General features: G+C 38.9%; 1 protein-coding gene across 1 annotated transcript in view; it reads left to right on the top strand.

Annotated features, from left to right (window-relative positions):
* EFCAB5 (EF-hand calcium binding domain 5) overlaps positions 1 to 16,322 on the top strand; it is a 108,776-nt gene extending 92,454 nt beyond the window's left edge. Inside the window, exon 22 of the mRNA XM_089899972.1 lies at positions 9,411 to 16,322. Coding sequence (XP_089756098.1) covers positions 9,411 to 9,592 — 182 coding nt within the window. The 3' untranslated portion in view covers positions 9,593 to 16,322. The remainder of the gene's footprint in view (positions 1 to 9,410) is intronic.
* Positions 16,323 to 16,415: the final 93 nt, after the last annotated feature.

Below are 16,415 nucleotides of genomic sequence, written 5' to 3'. Positions count from 1 at the left end.
GGTATTTGTCTTTGTCTGACTCATTTCACTTAACCGAATGCCCTGAAGTTTCATCCATGTTGTTGCAAATGGCAGGATTTCCTTATTTTTTATGACTGAACAATATTCCACTATATGTATATATCACATTTTCATTATTCATTCATCTGTCAGTGAACACCTAGGTTGTTCTCACATCTTGGTTATCGTAAGTAACACTGCAGTGAACATGAGGGGTGCAGATATCTCTTCAAGATAGTGATTTCATTTCCTTCAGATATATACCCAAAAATGGAATTGCTGGATCATATGGTAGTTCTATTTATAATGTTTTGAGAAAACTCCATATTGTTTTCCATAGTGACTGCACCAATTTACATTCCTACCAACTGTGCACAAGGGTTCTCTTTTCTCCACGTCCTGGCCAGCACTTGTTATTTCTTGGGGTTTTTTTGTTTGTTTGGTTTTTGTTTTGGTAATAGCCTTTCTAGCAGATGTGTTGTGATATCTCATCGTGGTTTTGATTTGCATTTCTAGAAAGGGTTATTTTATATTCTGGTGGAATTCCAGGCAGCTATGTCCCACCTTTATATCGAGACAGTCACCTTTGCAGGAGCACTGGGCAGCTTTGTTCAGCAGGCTTGGCTTCCCAAGACTATGCCATTGCATGTGAATGTTGCTGACATACTTCCCTGTGGGGGACCCACTGACTCCAGTGACCACTCCCGGACAGCTGCGCATAGTGCATCAAAAGCCTGCTACCCTCTGTTACTCTGCCTAAAGTACTCATGTAGTTAGCCTTCTCTACCTGAAGACCCGTGACCTGACCACCTTGTAATGGATCTGTTCTCCTCACTCCATTTTGGACCTCTGATGCCAGCCTCGCCTGGTTTTTCTGTCCCATGTCCCCTTCCCAGTGGATTTGGACAGATGTTTTCTACCAGGAAATGTTCTCAGACCTAGAGGTAAGAAGAGCTGTCTCCCATTCCAAGTGTGACCAGAATCACTTTGCTGTCTAGAAACTGTGTTTCTGCAAGTAGCCATACTTCCTCCCCACACCTAAATGCAAGCGTCTATAGGTGCACAGACACTGGTCTCAGCAGGAGCTCCCCAGGCCCTCCACTTCTCCTGCGAGAGACCCAGGGCTCCTCTTCCAAAGCAGCCACAGCCTCAGTGCTATCACCATCTATAAAGAAACTCACCAGCTTCCTCCATAAAATACCACCATGATCCTCCAAGAATGACAATGGAGGGAGATGCTCTACCATCAGGGGGCAGGACTGCTGGACTCACAGCCCTGATTAACTTCTGTCCTCAAGATTCACCTTTCCCCGGGAGATCTTTCCCTAATTGCTATTGCCACCACCGTGGTGGCTCTACCTCATGCTGTTCTCCATCCCTCTCCATTCCAGAAGTGGGGCAAGACTCTCTCCTTCACCTCCTGCTGCACAGCTAAAGATCAGACAGGATTCTACCAACCATCCAGAAATAGCAAATATGAATACAGCACTGAACTGAATCTGCAACTGTGAGGATGTGCTGGGTTCTTTTAAATGAGTCAGAATGAAATGGACAAGAAACCAAGAAAATTGTTTTGTCCTATTTGGCTTGGATTTGGTTACAGTTCCCTACCACCTTTTCAAACCTAGTATTCTTAGATAGTGGTCTCTTCCAAGACTTATTTCTACTTGTCGGAAAAGAGCTGCTGTCACAGTTAGATCTGGGTTTAAGAGGGAGTCTAGAGTGTGATGTTTATGAGTTGCTCACGAATTTCAGGCTCTAGAGGTAGAAACATCCATTCCGTTCTAGAATAGATTCCCTTGTCCTGAAAAGAACCGCTTAAAGGGCCCTTTTAGTTAAGATATGAGACAAGTACTCACACACTGTTCAGAAATTATTTTGGAATTTGGTAAAGACCTGGGGCCTAGATGCTTGCCCATTTCCCATGCATTTCCCTTCCAGTTTCAAGTCATCTGGGGGAAAAAGAAAGAGAAAAATTAAATTAGCTATTTTCTTTCGTTCCTTATCACTCCTTCTGATTTTAAATTTTGAAGTTTTCCAATAGTAGTTATTGAATTATGAGAAAAATGGTTTTGTCAAGGTAACATCCCATTGCTTTGATATCTGATAAAGGCTATTGAAAATGAGTTTAATGAGAACATTTTTCTATTTAAGGCAAACATATTTTTCAAGTTCCTTTGTCACTCATTTTTTTCATTTCAGTGGATGTTAAAACAATCTTTTATCCCAAAAGGATTATAAAAATTATATCATACTTTTTTTTTTTTTTTTTTTTTGCGGTACGTGGGCCTCTCACTGTTGTGGCCTCGTCAGTTGCGGAGCACAGGCTCCGGACGCACAGGCTCCGGACGCACAGGCTCAGTGGCCATGGTTCACGGGCCCAGCCATTCCGCGGCATGTGGGATGTTCCCGGACCAGGGCACGAACCCATGTCCCCTGCATCGGCAGGCGGACTCTCAACCACTGCGCCACCAGGGAAGCCCTATATCATACTTTTTATTAAAGTACTTTAAAAGGTCAAATAGAACTAAAAGCCTTCTAACAAAGAAGTCACTAGCCCATCCCTTTCCTCTCTTTTCCCCAGTTCCTCTCACGATGCAATTCTTTTTGACTCTTTTGACTGTTTCTTCTGTTGTTTTCAAATTTTCTGTATTTCTAATATTATGCACTATTGCTATCTTTTGAGTCATTAACTTAAGCCTTGTCAAATGATTTTCTTCTTATAGATGAAAGTTTAGTTCTGTTATACCACAATTTTCTTACCTTGCCCTCCCAATGAAATTGTATTACTATTTGGAGTTAAATCCAAATGCAATGTTTACATGATTTTGCCTATTTAGATATCCACAGCTGAGCGTTGTAGCATATTTTGATCATTCCTTTTTCATTTTTGTTTTTCCTGAAGTAAATAATTGCCTTTTATTTTTTAAATTGCTTAGTTTTCTTTGTACTTCATAATTATTCTCACCCCTTCTATTTGTCTCTCTGTATTTTTAATTTCCCAAAACGTCAGTTTTACCAGGTAATTTTTGTTGGTTTCAATTTCTGTTTTTCTTGAAGCCATCCTTCCTAGAGATCTTAATTTTCTTTGAATCTGGGGCCTTCCCCCACCCCAGATCTGCTCCTTAGCTGCCTTCCTGAAATTTATTTTGCTGCCGTCAGAGGCATTTACTTCGCCATTCTCTTGGTTCATTCTTCCTCGATCTACTACCATGTTTTGAGGTAGCATATCTCTAGTAGTTTCCTGAGCACTAGTGCATGAATGGTAAATTTTTTGAGACTTTTCATGTCTGAAGATGTTTTTATTCAACTGTCACGTTTGATTTGTAGTTTGCTAGGAAGTGTAATTTTAAAGGCATTGCCCCATTGTCTTTTTTTTTTGCCTGCGTTGGGTCTTCGTTGCTGCGCCCGGGCTTTCTCTAGTTGCAGTGAGCGGGGGCTAATCTTCATTGCAGTGCGTGGGCTTCTCACTGCGGTGGCTTCTCTTGTTGCGGAGCATGGGCTCTAGGCACACCGGCTTGAGTAGTTGTGGCATGCGGGCTCAGTAGTTGTGGTGCACAGGTTTGGTTGCTCCGAGGCATGTGGCATCTTCCCGGACCAGGGCTCGAACCCATGTCCCCTGCATTGGCCGGCGGATTCTTAACCACTGTGCCACCAGAGAAGTCCCCCATTGTCTTCTTTTAGAAATTGAGATATAATTCACATACCACAGATTTCACTCTTTTAAAGAATACCATTTAGTGGTTTTTAGTATGTTCACCAGGTTGTGCAATCATCACCACTATCTAATTTTAGAATATTTTCATCACTTTAGAAAGAAACCTGGTACCCATTAGCAGTCACTCTCCTTTGCCCCTCCCCACCCCAGCCCTTGGCAACCACTAATCTACTTTCAGTCTCTATATATTTGCCTATTCTGGGCATTTCATATAAATGGAATCATACAATAGGTGGCTTTTCTTTCACTTAGCATAATGTTTCAAGGTTCATCTATGTCCAAGCATGTACCAGTACTTCATTACTTTCTTATAGCTGAATAATAGTCTATTATAAGGATATACCACATTTTATTTATCCATTTATCAGTCGATGGACATGTGAGTTGTTTCTACTTTTTGGCTATTATAAATAATACTGCTATGAATATTTGTTTACAAGTTTTTTTGTGAGTATATGTTTTCAGTTCTCTTGATACATAACTAGGAGTGGAATTGCTGGGTCATATGGAAACTCTATGGTTAACTTCTTGAGGAAATGGCTCCGTTGTTAGAAGAAACTTGGAAACTTCCAAGCTTGCTGTTGAAAAGAAGTCTGAAGCCTTTCTGATTCTGTGCATGTAACTTTCAGATTCTGTGCATGTTTTGTTTTGTTTCTCTCCAGAAGCTATAGAATTACTCCTTTATCTCCAAGATTGTGAAATTTCATAATGATATGTCTTGATGTGGGTCTGTTTTCATCCATTGATCTGAGCACTCACTGGGCCTTTTCAATTGTGAAACACAGGTCCTTAAGTCCTGATGATTTCCTCCATGGCATCAAGGCTGCTACTTACGGCTGTGCAGTCTGTGCACTGCACAGATGTGCCCTGCTGAGGATGGTGGGGGCTGAAATCTAACCAGAATTTCATTCACTAAGCTGTGTGCTTCAGCTTAAGGCTATATCTGCTTGGAGGAGGGGTATCTCTTTCCTCACACCTTTTTCTTTCTTTCTTTTTTTTTTTTTTTGCGGAAGGTGGGCCTCTCACTGTTGGGGCCTCTCCCGTTGCAGAGCACAGGCTCCGGACGCGCAAGCTCAACGGCCATGGCTCACGGGCCCAGCCGCTCCACGGCATGTGGGATCTTCCCGGACCGGGGCACGAACCCGCGTCCCCTGCATCGGCAGGCGGACTCTCAACCACTGCGCCACCAGGGAAGCCCTCTTTTTTTTTTTTTAACTTCTAATTTTATATTGGAGTATAGCCAATTAACAGTGTTGTGATAGTTTCAGGTGCACAGCAAGGCGACTCAACCATACATATACATGTATCCATTCTCCCCCCATCCAGGCTGCCACGTAACATTGAGCAGTGTTCCCTGTGCTATACAGTAGATCATACACCTTTTTCTGCTCAGCAAGCCGTATGCTTATAGAGTATATTCATCCATGGTTGGTGTCTTTTTCTTATTTACACAAAAATGACCTAGAGGTTAGTGGAGGCCCTACCCTCCCTTTTCTGTGTTCCCTCTTTGGAACTCCTCCTATTATTCAGACATGGGATCTCCTAGATTCAGCCTCAAAAATCCCTGTATTTTCTGTCCTATTTTCCATCTTTTTGTCTTTTTGTTTCACTTTCTGAGACATTCTCTCAACTTTTAATCCTATTGAATTTTTGTTTCTGTGCATTTTAATGTTTGAGAGCTTTTGTTGCTCTTGTTCTCTAAATATTTGCTTTCTACAACATGTTGTTCATATTTCATGAATGCAATGTCTTATCTCACTGAGAGTATTAATGGTAAGTATTTTTTGAAGTTTTCTTCTCCCTGTTGTTTCTCATCTTTCTGTTTTAGTGTTTTGGTCTCTGTATCTCATCTTCTCTACATCACACCACTGGGCAACCTTCCCTCCCCAACCTTAGAAATTTATTCCTCAGAGAGGGTAACAGAATTTCTCTGGACTGGGGGACGTCAGACACAACTGAGAGGGAGAGTACCAGAGTGAAAACAGGGAGAGTATTAGTGTGTTTACTGAATGCAAAGACCCCTGTAGGCTTCCCACACTAAGCTCCAAACAAAAAGGAGCAAACAACTGATACCTGTGCCATTGGAATACAGGAAAAAATATCATTCAACTTTTATTTGTAATGGTTTTATCACATCAATAGCGAGTTTCTATTTTTTGTTTAAAAGTGTTTTTTGTTTTTTATTTTTTTATTTTTTTTATTTTTGCGTTATGCGGGCCTCTCACTGTTGTGGCCTCTCCCGTTGCGGAGCACAGGCTCCGGACGCGCAGGCTTAGCAGCCATGGCTCACGGGCCCAGCCGCTCTGCGGCATGTGGGATCTTCCCGGACCGGGGCACGAACCCGTGTCCCCTGCATCGGCAGGCGGCCTCTCAACCACTGCACCACCAGGGAAGCCCTAAAAGTGTTTTAAAATAATTTAATTTAAATAAACAGTAAAGCGACTTCCCTGGTGGCGCAGTGGTTAAGAATCCACCTGCCAATTCAGGGGACACGGGTTTGAGCCCTGCTCCAGGAAGATCCCACATGCTGCAGAGCAACTAAGCTCGCGAGCCACAACGACTGAGCCCACGTGCCACAACTACTGAGCCCACGTGCCACAACTACTGAAGCCCGTGCGCCTAGAGCCCGTGCTCTGCAACAAGAGAAGCCACTGCAGTGAGAAACCCGCGCACCGCAACAAAGAGTAGCCCCCGCTCGCTGCAACTAGGGAAAGCCCGCATGCAGCAACAAAGACCCAATGCAACCAAAAATTTTTTTAAAAGATACACTGCTTGCTGATCTTGGGTTAGTTTTTAGTTGAAAGGAGCAGTTACACTTTAACTTTTGGACTTGAAGCTTAGGGACTTCATCCTTTATTGCTTCGCACATCTTTCTAATTGTCTATAATTCCCAAAGGATTTACCTTAATCCAGTGTTAAAGCTGAGATCCATAAATGGAATTTTAATTATAAATATCCTATAATACCCCAATGTTTTCAGCAGAATGAATTCCCTATGTAATTAAAAGTTTGATTAAGCTAGACCCTACAAAAATACCATAAAATGTTTCTGAACTAATAGGTTCATAAACAGAGATTCAAAGTTTGACCCAGCAAGTCTTTAAACTCAGATATATTCAAATAATTTACTATATCTTTTACAATGGAAGAATTACTAAATCTATGCGCATTGGAGTTCTGCTGAACTGCAGAGATCTGGCGTCTATCCACCACAAGAGGGCAGTAACACTCAACCGTTGTTACTGGGAACCCAGCCGACCGAAGAAGGCTTCATTAGAGAAATCATTAGAGCCAGTTGTTAAGGCATCAATCTCTCATTGAAACGGGGCAGGGAAACAGGAACCTCCACCCAGACAGGTTCGGAGCTTCTGTCCTCGGTAACAGTAAGACAGGAAATAAGCAACAGGGGCTTGTGAAAGGGAGCGACGTCGCTCCCCATCCTCAAATCCTTGAATCACCGTGGAGATGGCTGATTAGCTTAATAATGGCTGCAGATAGGGGTCTGATCATTTGGATGTCGGATAAGAACACTGGCAGGCGTCAATGCAACAGGGCTCTTAATGGGGATCTGGAAAAGGCAGAATAAAGGCTGTGGGCAGTAGCAGAGCTGTTATATCTCAGAAAATTAGTTAGGACTGGTTTTAGGAGTGTTCTAGAGTGAAGTTTTATTTAATTTAGATTCATAACATTGGAACATTATGATAATCAAAGTAATCTTTGCAGCCTATAGCATTAACTTTTAAAGCTTCCAGGAAGCTAATTAATACAAAAAGCGATCAATTATAACAAATGCATCTCAATATTTTAAGTATGTATGTTATTGGTCTAGTATTACCCATAATATGATATGAATCAGGGTTTTTTTTGTTTTTGTTTTTGTTTTTTGCGGTATGTGGGCCTTTCACTGTTGTGGCCTCTCCCGTTGCGGAGCACAGGCTCCGGACGCGCAGGCTCAGCGGCCATGGCTCATGGGCCCAGCCGCTCCGCGGCATGTGGGATCTTCCCAGACCGGGGCACGAACCCGTGTTCCCTGCATTGGCAGGCAAACTCTCAACCACTGCGCCACCAGGGAAGCCCTGAATCAAGTATTTTTAATGTGCTCTCATGACCAGCATCTGTTTTAATTTTTATTCATAATTGTCACTAATGTTACTGAAAAGACAGTATTTGAAAAGCCTAACTTAATTATTCCACAATTTAATGTTGTTTCAATCAACATTTATTAAACACCTACAACTGAGAGAAGACAGTACCTCTGTGTGTGTGCGTGCCTGTGTTAAAGCAGAATTTTAGAAACTTGTACCCACGTGTTTTAAAGTGAGCTTCAAATAAAAATGAGACTTGAGTATGTTTTCCATATTTTATGTGCCTTTCCTGTCCCACATTGTACCTTTTGTGGTAGTGTTGCCTTCAAAACCATAGAAAGTCTAAGCCTAATTCAGGGAAATTTGTTCCTTCATGTTGATAGAAGATAGGGAAATAATATATGTTCTGTTTTGTCATCCTAATAGATATCCATAAGTGACATAATTGTCAGTGTTGTTAATGAGCTACTGTATAGAAAACATTTAAAACCTCTTATTCAATTATAAGTATCACTTAATAGTTTGATTCAACTCAAATCAGCAAACATTTATTGGGTTAGGAACTGTATTAGACACTAGAAGTAACAAAAATGAGTAAAACATAGACCTGAGGGTAGAAGGCACCTGAAAGAAGGAAGGTAATTAACATTTTTTTGAGCAACTACTCTGTGACAGATTTTTGCATATCTTTTCTCATTAATCCTCATAGCAATTCTGAGTTATCCCTGTTTTTTGGAAGAAGAAACAGGCTCAGAGCAATTAAGTGACTTTTTTCAAGGTCACAAAACTAGTTGGGGTACAGCCAAGATTAGAACTCAGATCCTTTCAACTTTAAAGTATATTCTCTTTCCATTGGACCATTCTATCTGAATATTAGTCACTGACTGACTCCTGGGAAAAAGTAACTTTTACGAACGGCATCTTAATAGTTAGCAGTCTAACAAATGAAATGTTTTGGTGTACAGTGATTATATGTTTAAAAATAATTTTTAATAAGGAAATATTTCAAACACAGAAGTTAGAGACTAACACCTGTGTAGTCATTATGGAGCCATTTTCTATATCCAAGCTTAACATTATGCATGGTTGAGTCAGACTTTCTTAAAGAAAGAAAACATTATAGGAACAGTTGAGACTTTCTATACCCCTCCCTGATCCCATTCTCTTCTCTTCCTCCCTAGAGCTAATATTATTATGAATTTGGTGTTTATCAGTTTCATCATTTCTTACTTTTACTACATGCCTATGAATCCATAAACAATATAATATTTTCAGGTTTTAAAATTGTTTTTAACTATATCCAAAAGAACATACTATTCTACAACTTACTGTTCTCAACAGTATGTTTTTGAGATTTATCCACAATGATATATGTAGCTCTAGTTCTTTGTTAAATGCTGTGTAGTATTCCATTATATGAATATAAGGAAATTTATTTAACCATTTTCCTGTAATTACATATTTAAACAGGATTCTGCTATGGTTTTGACTCAAAATATATCGAATGAACTTTTGTCATAATTTATATTTTATATTTTAGTATTAAAATATATTTTAGTAATAAAAGTACAAAACTATTCACACTAACTTTTTTTTTCTTGGTACAGATCATTCTAGAATTGAAGTATGGACATTTGGTAATACTGCTATCGAATACTTATACCACTGGGCACACATCTGTTCAGCTCTTATGAAGCTGAACAAAAAAATAAATAGTGCCATTTCACCCCCATTGCCATCCGAGACTGACTCCTATGCGTATGCAAAATGCCAGGGGGAAGCTTGCTAGGGAAATGCTAATGGAATTGCTACTGTATTTAAGGTATTTTTGTCATGTTCAGTTTTGTTTGTTAACTATAAAATAAAATATTTTCATTTGGAAAGGAGTACCACATAAACATATTCTCCTAGACATTTATCTCAGCGCTTTATAAAACCAAAAGTGCTACCTAAGGAGAAATTTGATCTAAAAAATATCCAGTTAAGGTAGCCATAACCAAATGTATGTTATAGAATATATTTTAAAGTTTCCTTTTAGTTTTAGCATTGTATCTGGCATGGGACTATTACGGTTCTTTGGGCAGAGTTATTTTAATTTTTTTAAAGTACAAGCGAAGAAAGACTGAGGATTTAGAAAAAATGGCAGTTTTTACATCAAAAGAGCACCAAGTAATAAAGATTTTAAGAAATGGACTGGGAATTGTTTTTCTAAATTTTCAAAGACTTATATGAGCACCGCTTCCTCCCCATCCCCATCTCCACCCCCCACCCCTACTTACCTTAACAACTTAAAAGTTATTTCAATGAATAGAAATTCTGGGAAAATGTTTGTCCATGACTCACGGAAAAAAGAAAACACTTTTTTTAAATAACAAAATCCTCTCAAGTTCAAGAACTGCAAAAAGAATTTATATTTATTTAAAGCTTCTTACTACAGCAAACTTTACTGCTCTGTTGTGAGATTTCATCTTTGCAATAAGATATCTGATGACAGAGTCCATTTTTAATAAAATTTTGGGAAATTAAACTTCATTTTCTTTATTTGGTTGACAAAATGTGATGTGTTCCAAACATCTTATATTTTGAGATTGGAGGTCCCTTTTTAACCTTTTCTGATAAGATGGCAGTGTTATTACCAGGCCTCATCTCTTGGATGATCGCATGCCCAGTTTTAACCTATAAGCCTGTTTCATATTTGGAAGTGGTCTTTTCAGGGCATTTGCAGCAACATTTCTAGGAACAATGTTCTTGAAGATATTAAACTGATAGCCACATATCGTGATGGCTTCAGATCAAGCTTATAAAGAGTCCACTGTGAATACAAATGGCATTTTAGGCAGCAAGGAGGGGAAATTTTTGCAGACTGCCACCTGTTTAACCATTATCATGGTTATTATTTTATTAGCTCTTGCTCCATAGTTTATAGGTAACAATGATACTGCATGGTGTAGACCATCCAGACCACTTTCCTTTATCATGGAGTTAACTAAATGGCGTCCAGCTTAATGATAAAATCATCACACACTTGCATGGCATTTTAACTTGTTTGAAGTATCAGCATTTTCACATACTAGCTCATTTGATCCTCCTCATAATGTGTAAGGTGGTAGTCTCGATATTACAATACTATACCCATTTTATAACCAAGGAAATAGGCTCAAAGAGTGAGTTATTTAGGTCACAACAGCTAGTAAGAGGCACCCACATGTCCTAATTTCTGTTTTATTGCTCTTGCCAGCATTCCAGACATCTCACCAACACTTTCCAGACTTTACTAGGCTAAAGACTATGCTATTAGTCTTTTGGAAACTACTTTAGAATTAAGCAACCAACAGGGTTGAATTTATCTAACTATCGTTAAAGTAAAATCCTATCCCTTAACACCAGGAGTTTACTCTTTTAGTGAAGAGTATGTTATTTATGCTTGACAAAAATTTAGATGTAGGTTTATATTTAAACCTATTTATTTGACTCAATAGATTTATTGATTTATTTGTATTTACATATACTTCAGAAGCTTAGACTTGATTAATTGGATTTTTTTATTAGCTGTTTCTCCATATTTTATAGGTAACAATGATACTGCATGGTGTAGACCATCCAGACCACTTTCCTTCATAATTACAGCTTTCCATGGTCCAGAAACAACATAAGATTTCAAGACAATGATATTGGAATCCCAGAAAAGCTCCTATTGGCTCTTTTAACAACTTTATTGAAATATAACACATATATTATACAATTCACATACTTAATGAAAATGCTTTTTAGTATATTCACAAAATTGTGCAACCATTTACAACTATCAATTTCAGAACATTTTCATCACCCCCATAAAAACTCCATACCTATTAGCAATCACTCCCCATTTTTCCTCACCCCAGCCCTAGGCAACTACTAACCTTGCTTTCTCTATGGGTTTGCCTGTTCTGGATATTTTATATAAAAGGAATCATACATTATGGGGTCTTTTGTGACTGACTTCCCATTCCTTCATAATCTAAATGTGATCAAGCAACCAGCTGCCCTTAACTTCCACAGACATCCCCAATCTACGGACTCAGAAGACCCTTTGCAGGTAATTTAGGGAATTTTCATTCCTCTTCTGTAAGGTTTTATGCAATGCCACTCCCACCTAACCCCACCCTACATCATCAACTCTATGTTCCTCCCCTCCCCTCCATGACCTTATTATAAAGACTTCTCAGCAGGCAAGATCAATTCATTAAATATTGCCTATGTCTTTCTCTGTAGGCATTGTAATTCCCCTTGGTGGGTGTTCCATCTCCTAGCCATTAACCATATTTTACCTCTCCTCAACCTACTGCCTGAGCTTAAAGGCAATGGGAGAATACAGAAGCTTGCATTATATAGGATATCGAGCTGGATAACTTTGTGTAATTCCCCATCCAGTCTCCATAAGTAAGAGGCAGACAGCCCAGGCAGGAGGCTCTATTTTTACCCTTTATCAATTCTTTTTATTTTAAGCAAAGTAACACATGCTCATAGCTTAAAAAGTCCTTCTGTCATACAAGGTCTATCAAGACCAGAGCATTTCCCAGCTCAACCTCACCCCTATTTTCCTTGCTTCTGAGTCATCTACTTTCAGTTCTTTTATCTCAGGAGTTAATAAACAGCCCACAAGCTAAATCTGGCTAGTTGCCTGTCATGATAAAGTTTTATTGGAAAAGCCATGCCCATATTGTCTATGACTGCTTTCATACCACTGGGCAGAGCTGAGTAGCTGCCACAAAGACCTATGACCCATAAAGCCTAAATATTTACTATCTAACCCTTTGCATAAAAAGTTTGCCAACCCCTATTCTGGCTGTAGTTTTGACATGTGCCTCCATATTGCAAAATAACACGTTGTGTGGCAACTTTTTTTTTCCTGAATTAGGCAATATTTATTAACCTCCCAGTATGCAATACAAAGATTTAGCTCCTTCCCCAGTGTGTGCATCCACACACACACAAACACATACACATTTCCCACTCCTTCCTTCTTCCCAATATAATTACATAGTAATTTATATCAGAATAGCTGGATATTCAGTGTTTGCATTATCATGATCATGTATGCTATTTAGGGCTTAGCTATGTAGTAAGTTACAATTATTTTCCTTTCCTGAACATCTTTTTGCTTTCCCTGGCGTTCGTGTCAAAAGAAAACTTTTGGAGTGGATGGAGTGACTATAAAGATATCAGACAAAGTAGATTTCAGAGCAAAGAATATTACTGTGATAAAGAAGGTCATTCCATAATGAAAAAATGGTCAATTAATTAAGAAGACATAAAAATCTTAAATAGTTACACACCTAATAACATAGTTCCAAAATACACAGAGCAAAAACTAATAGGACTGCAGGTCCATAGAGAACAGAAGTAGATTACTGGTTGCCTACTGTTGCGGGGGCGGGGGGCGGTAAATGGGAGTGACTAATGGTTACATGGTTTTTTTTCTGGGTATTGCAAGTATCCTAAAATTGCTTGTGATGATGGTAGCACAACTCTCTGAATATATTAAAAACCATTGAGTTGTACGGTTTTGGTTTTTTTTGGCTGCGTGGCATGGCGAACGGGATCTTAGTTCCGGTACCAGGGATCGAACCCATGCCCCCTGCAGTGGAAGCGCAGAGTCTTACCCACTGGACCGCCAGGGAAGTCCTGAATTGTATGCTTTAAATGGGTGAATTGCACAGCATGTGAATTATGTCTCAATAAAGCTGTTTAAAAAAAAGATGTTTATACTAAATAGAAATCTGGTTCTACACAAAGATATGGAGACACTGGAAATGGTAAATATGTGAATAAACATAATATTTTTCTTTTCTTTTTACATTGACCTATTTATTATATAAGGGATATGATAAAGTATACATATAAACAACCAGATAGAGATACATAGGTGAGGTCAGGAAGGGTGCTTCTGTCCTCGTGAAGTTGGGGTGTACCACCCTCTGGGCAGGTGGATATGTTCACCAACCTGGAAGCTCTTAGAATTCCATACTTTTGGGTTGTTTATGGAGGCTTCATTATGTAGGCATGATGGATCATTAATTTGGTTTAAAACCCCTCTCTTCTTCCCGGAGGATGGGAGGTGGGGTAGGAAGTTTCAAGCTTCTAATTATGGTGTGGTCTCTCTGGTGACTAGCCCCCATGCTGATGCTATCCAGAAGCCCACCAAGAGTTACCTCATTGGAACAAAATAACCCCTATCACCCAGGAAACCAGGAACTAGGGTCAAAGACCAAGTATCAAAACAACAGTTGCTCTTAGTGCTCTAATTACTCAGGAAATCACAAAGGTTTTAGGAGCTCTGTACCGGGAATCTGGGGCAGAAACCAATATATGTGTCTATATATGTATATATATATTTTCCCTCTTATTTCACTGTGCCCCAAGCAGATTTCATATTTGGTTTCTATCTAGCCTTACCCTAATCACTTTGGGGGAAAAAAGACATTCAGCATATTCCTATATGCAAAGCTATATAATTCCTTTAATAATATATCTCAGCATTAATTCATTTAGAAGAGTGGATATCAAAATGTGGTCTGTGGACTCCCAAAGGTCCCTAAAACACTTTTGGGATTTTCCAGGTCAAAACTATATTTCTAACAATTTGCCTTTTTCACTCATCCTCACACCAGTGTGCAATTGAACTTTACAGAGGCTTCATGATGTGTGATGATGTCATCGTTCTGACAGCTAATAGAACGTGTGGATTCTTTTGCGTTTTCTTTCAACTTTATTTCTTCCAGTTTTATTAAGATATAATTAACATACAGCACTGTATAAGTTTACGGTGTACAGCATAATAATTTGACTTACATATATTATGAAATGATTACAATAAATTTAGTGAACATACATCATTTCACATAGATATAAAAAGAAAAAATATTTTTCTTTGTGATGAGAACTCTTAGGATTTACCCTCTTAACTACTTGCATATATAACATACAGCAATGTCAGCTATATTAATCATGTTGTACATTCCATCCTAATACTTTTTTATCTTATAACTGGAAGTTTGTGCCCTTTGACCATCCAATTCCTCCTCCCACTACCCCACCCTTTGCTGCTAAAAAGAAAAAAAAGAAAAAGAAATCTGGATCTATACAAAGATACGCAGCCACGGGAAATGGTAAATATGTGGATAAACATAACATTTTACTTATTTAAAAATATTTTTAAAAGATAATTGTTTAAAGCAAAAATGATAATTTATTGTGCATTTATAACATAGGTAGAAGTAAAATGTGTGACAAATACAGCAAAAAGTCTCAGAGAGGGAAAATGGAACTATACTTTTATAAAGTTTTTATACTATACAGAAAGTGCTTCATTCTTACTTGAAGGTAGACTGTGATAAGTTCAAGATGTGTACCAGAAACCCTAAAGCAAAACCTTAAAAAAAAAAAAAAGAAAGCAAAGTATGGCCAATAAGCCAACAAAGAAGTTGAAGCATAAAAATCTTAAGCAGAGTCATAAAAATTTATTGATTAATTCAAAAGGGCGGGGGAAGGTGGAGGGGGCAGCACAAAAAACAGATAGGAAAAAGAGAAAACAAATTGCAACTATACTAATAACTGCTTTAATGATAATGTTGTAAATACCCACGTTAAAAGGAAGAAATTGCCAGACTGGATAAAAAAGCAAGACCCAACTATATGTTATCAACAAGAGAACCACTTTAAATATAAAGACACAAACTAATTAAAATAGGTTAAAAGTAAAAGGACAGGAAAAGATACACTATGCTAACAATGCTGGTTACATTAATATCAGATAAAGTAGATAAAAATAAATAAAAAAATAAAGAGGATCATTTCTTAATGGTATAGGGGGTCAATGTAAGAGGACACAACAATCCTACATGTTTATATATCTAATAACAAAACTTGAAAATACATGAAACAAAACATGACAGGAGTAAAAAGAGAAATAGACAAATCCACAATTACAGCTGGAGATTTTAACATTCTTCTGTCGGTAATTCAAAAGATCTCTTTGCTGTTACTAGTTTGGAAAGGGCCGAGAATGAGTGGGTCCACAGGTGAAGTGTGACTAGCATTTTTAAAAAAGTATCATATATAATCTTACTTCCTATACCCAGTGGTACCACGGTATTTTATTAATCATTTCTGTCCTATAATGAGATACTTAGCGTACAGATTTTCATCTTCTGCCAAATTACCCTGAGCCAGGTATACTCACACTGAGTACCTCGGGGGCGGGGTGGGGGGGAATCGATAGCCTAGGGCAGTGGTTTTCAAACTTGAGTATCAGAATTACCTGGAGGGCTTGTTAAAATTCAGATTTCTGGGCCCCGTCCCAGAGTTTCTGATTCCGTAGATGTGGAAGAGTCGGAAACTTTGCATTTCTAACAAAGTCCCGGGTGATGCCGATTCTGCTGGTCCCAGGACCACTCTCTGCGAACCGCTGGCCTAAAATTTTGCCATTCCTTTCTTCACACTGATTTCGAGGCAGTCTGTCGGTTTTCAAAACAACGCCCAAACCCAAGCATCAGGTTCCCAGCAGTGCGGAAGCAACACAAAACGCGAACCCAGCCGGTAGGCGGGCTCTAGGCCGCCCAAACCCGCGC

The sequence above is a fragment of the Delphinapterus leucas genome, chromosome 19 (genome assembly GCF_059928025.1).
Source record: "Delphinapterus leucas isolate spDelLeu-1000000601 "Yukka" chromosome 19, BTC_Dleu_Yukka2, whole genome shotgun sequence".
Taxonomy (NCBI): domain Eukaryota; kingdom Metazoa; phylum Chordata; class Mammalia; order Artiodactyla; family Monodontidae; genus Delphinapterus; species Delphinapterus leucas.
This window is presented reverse-complemented; position numbering and strand designations above follow the sequence as displayed.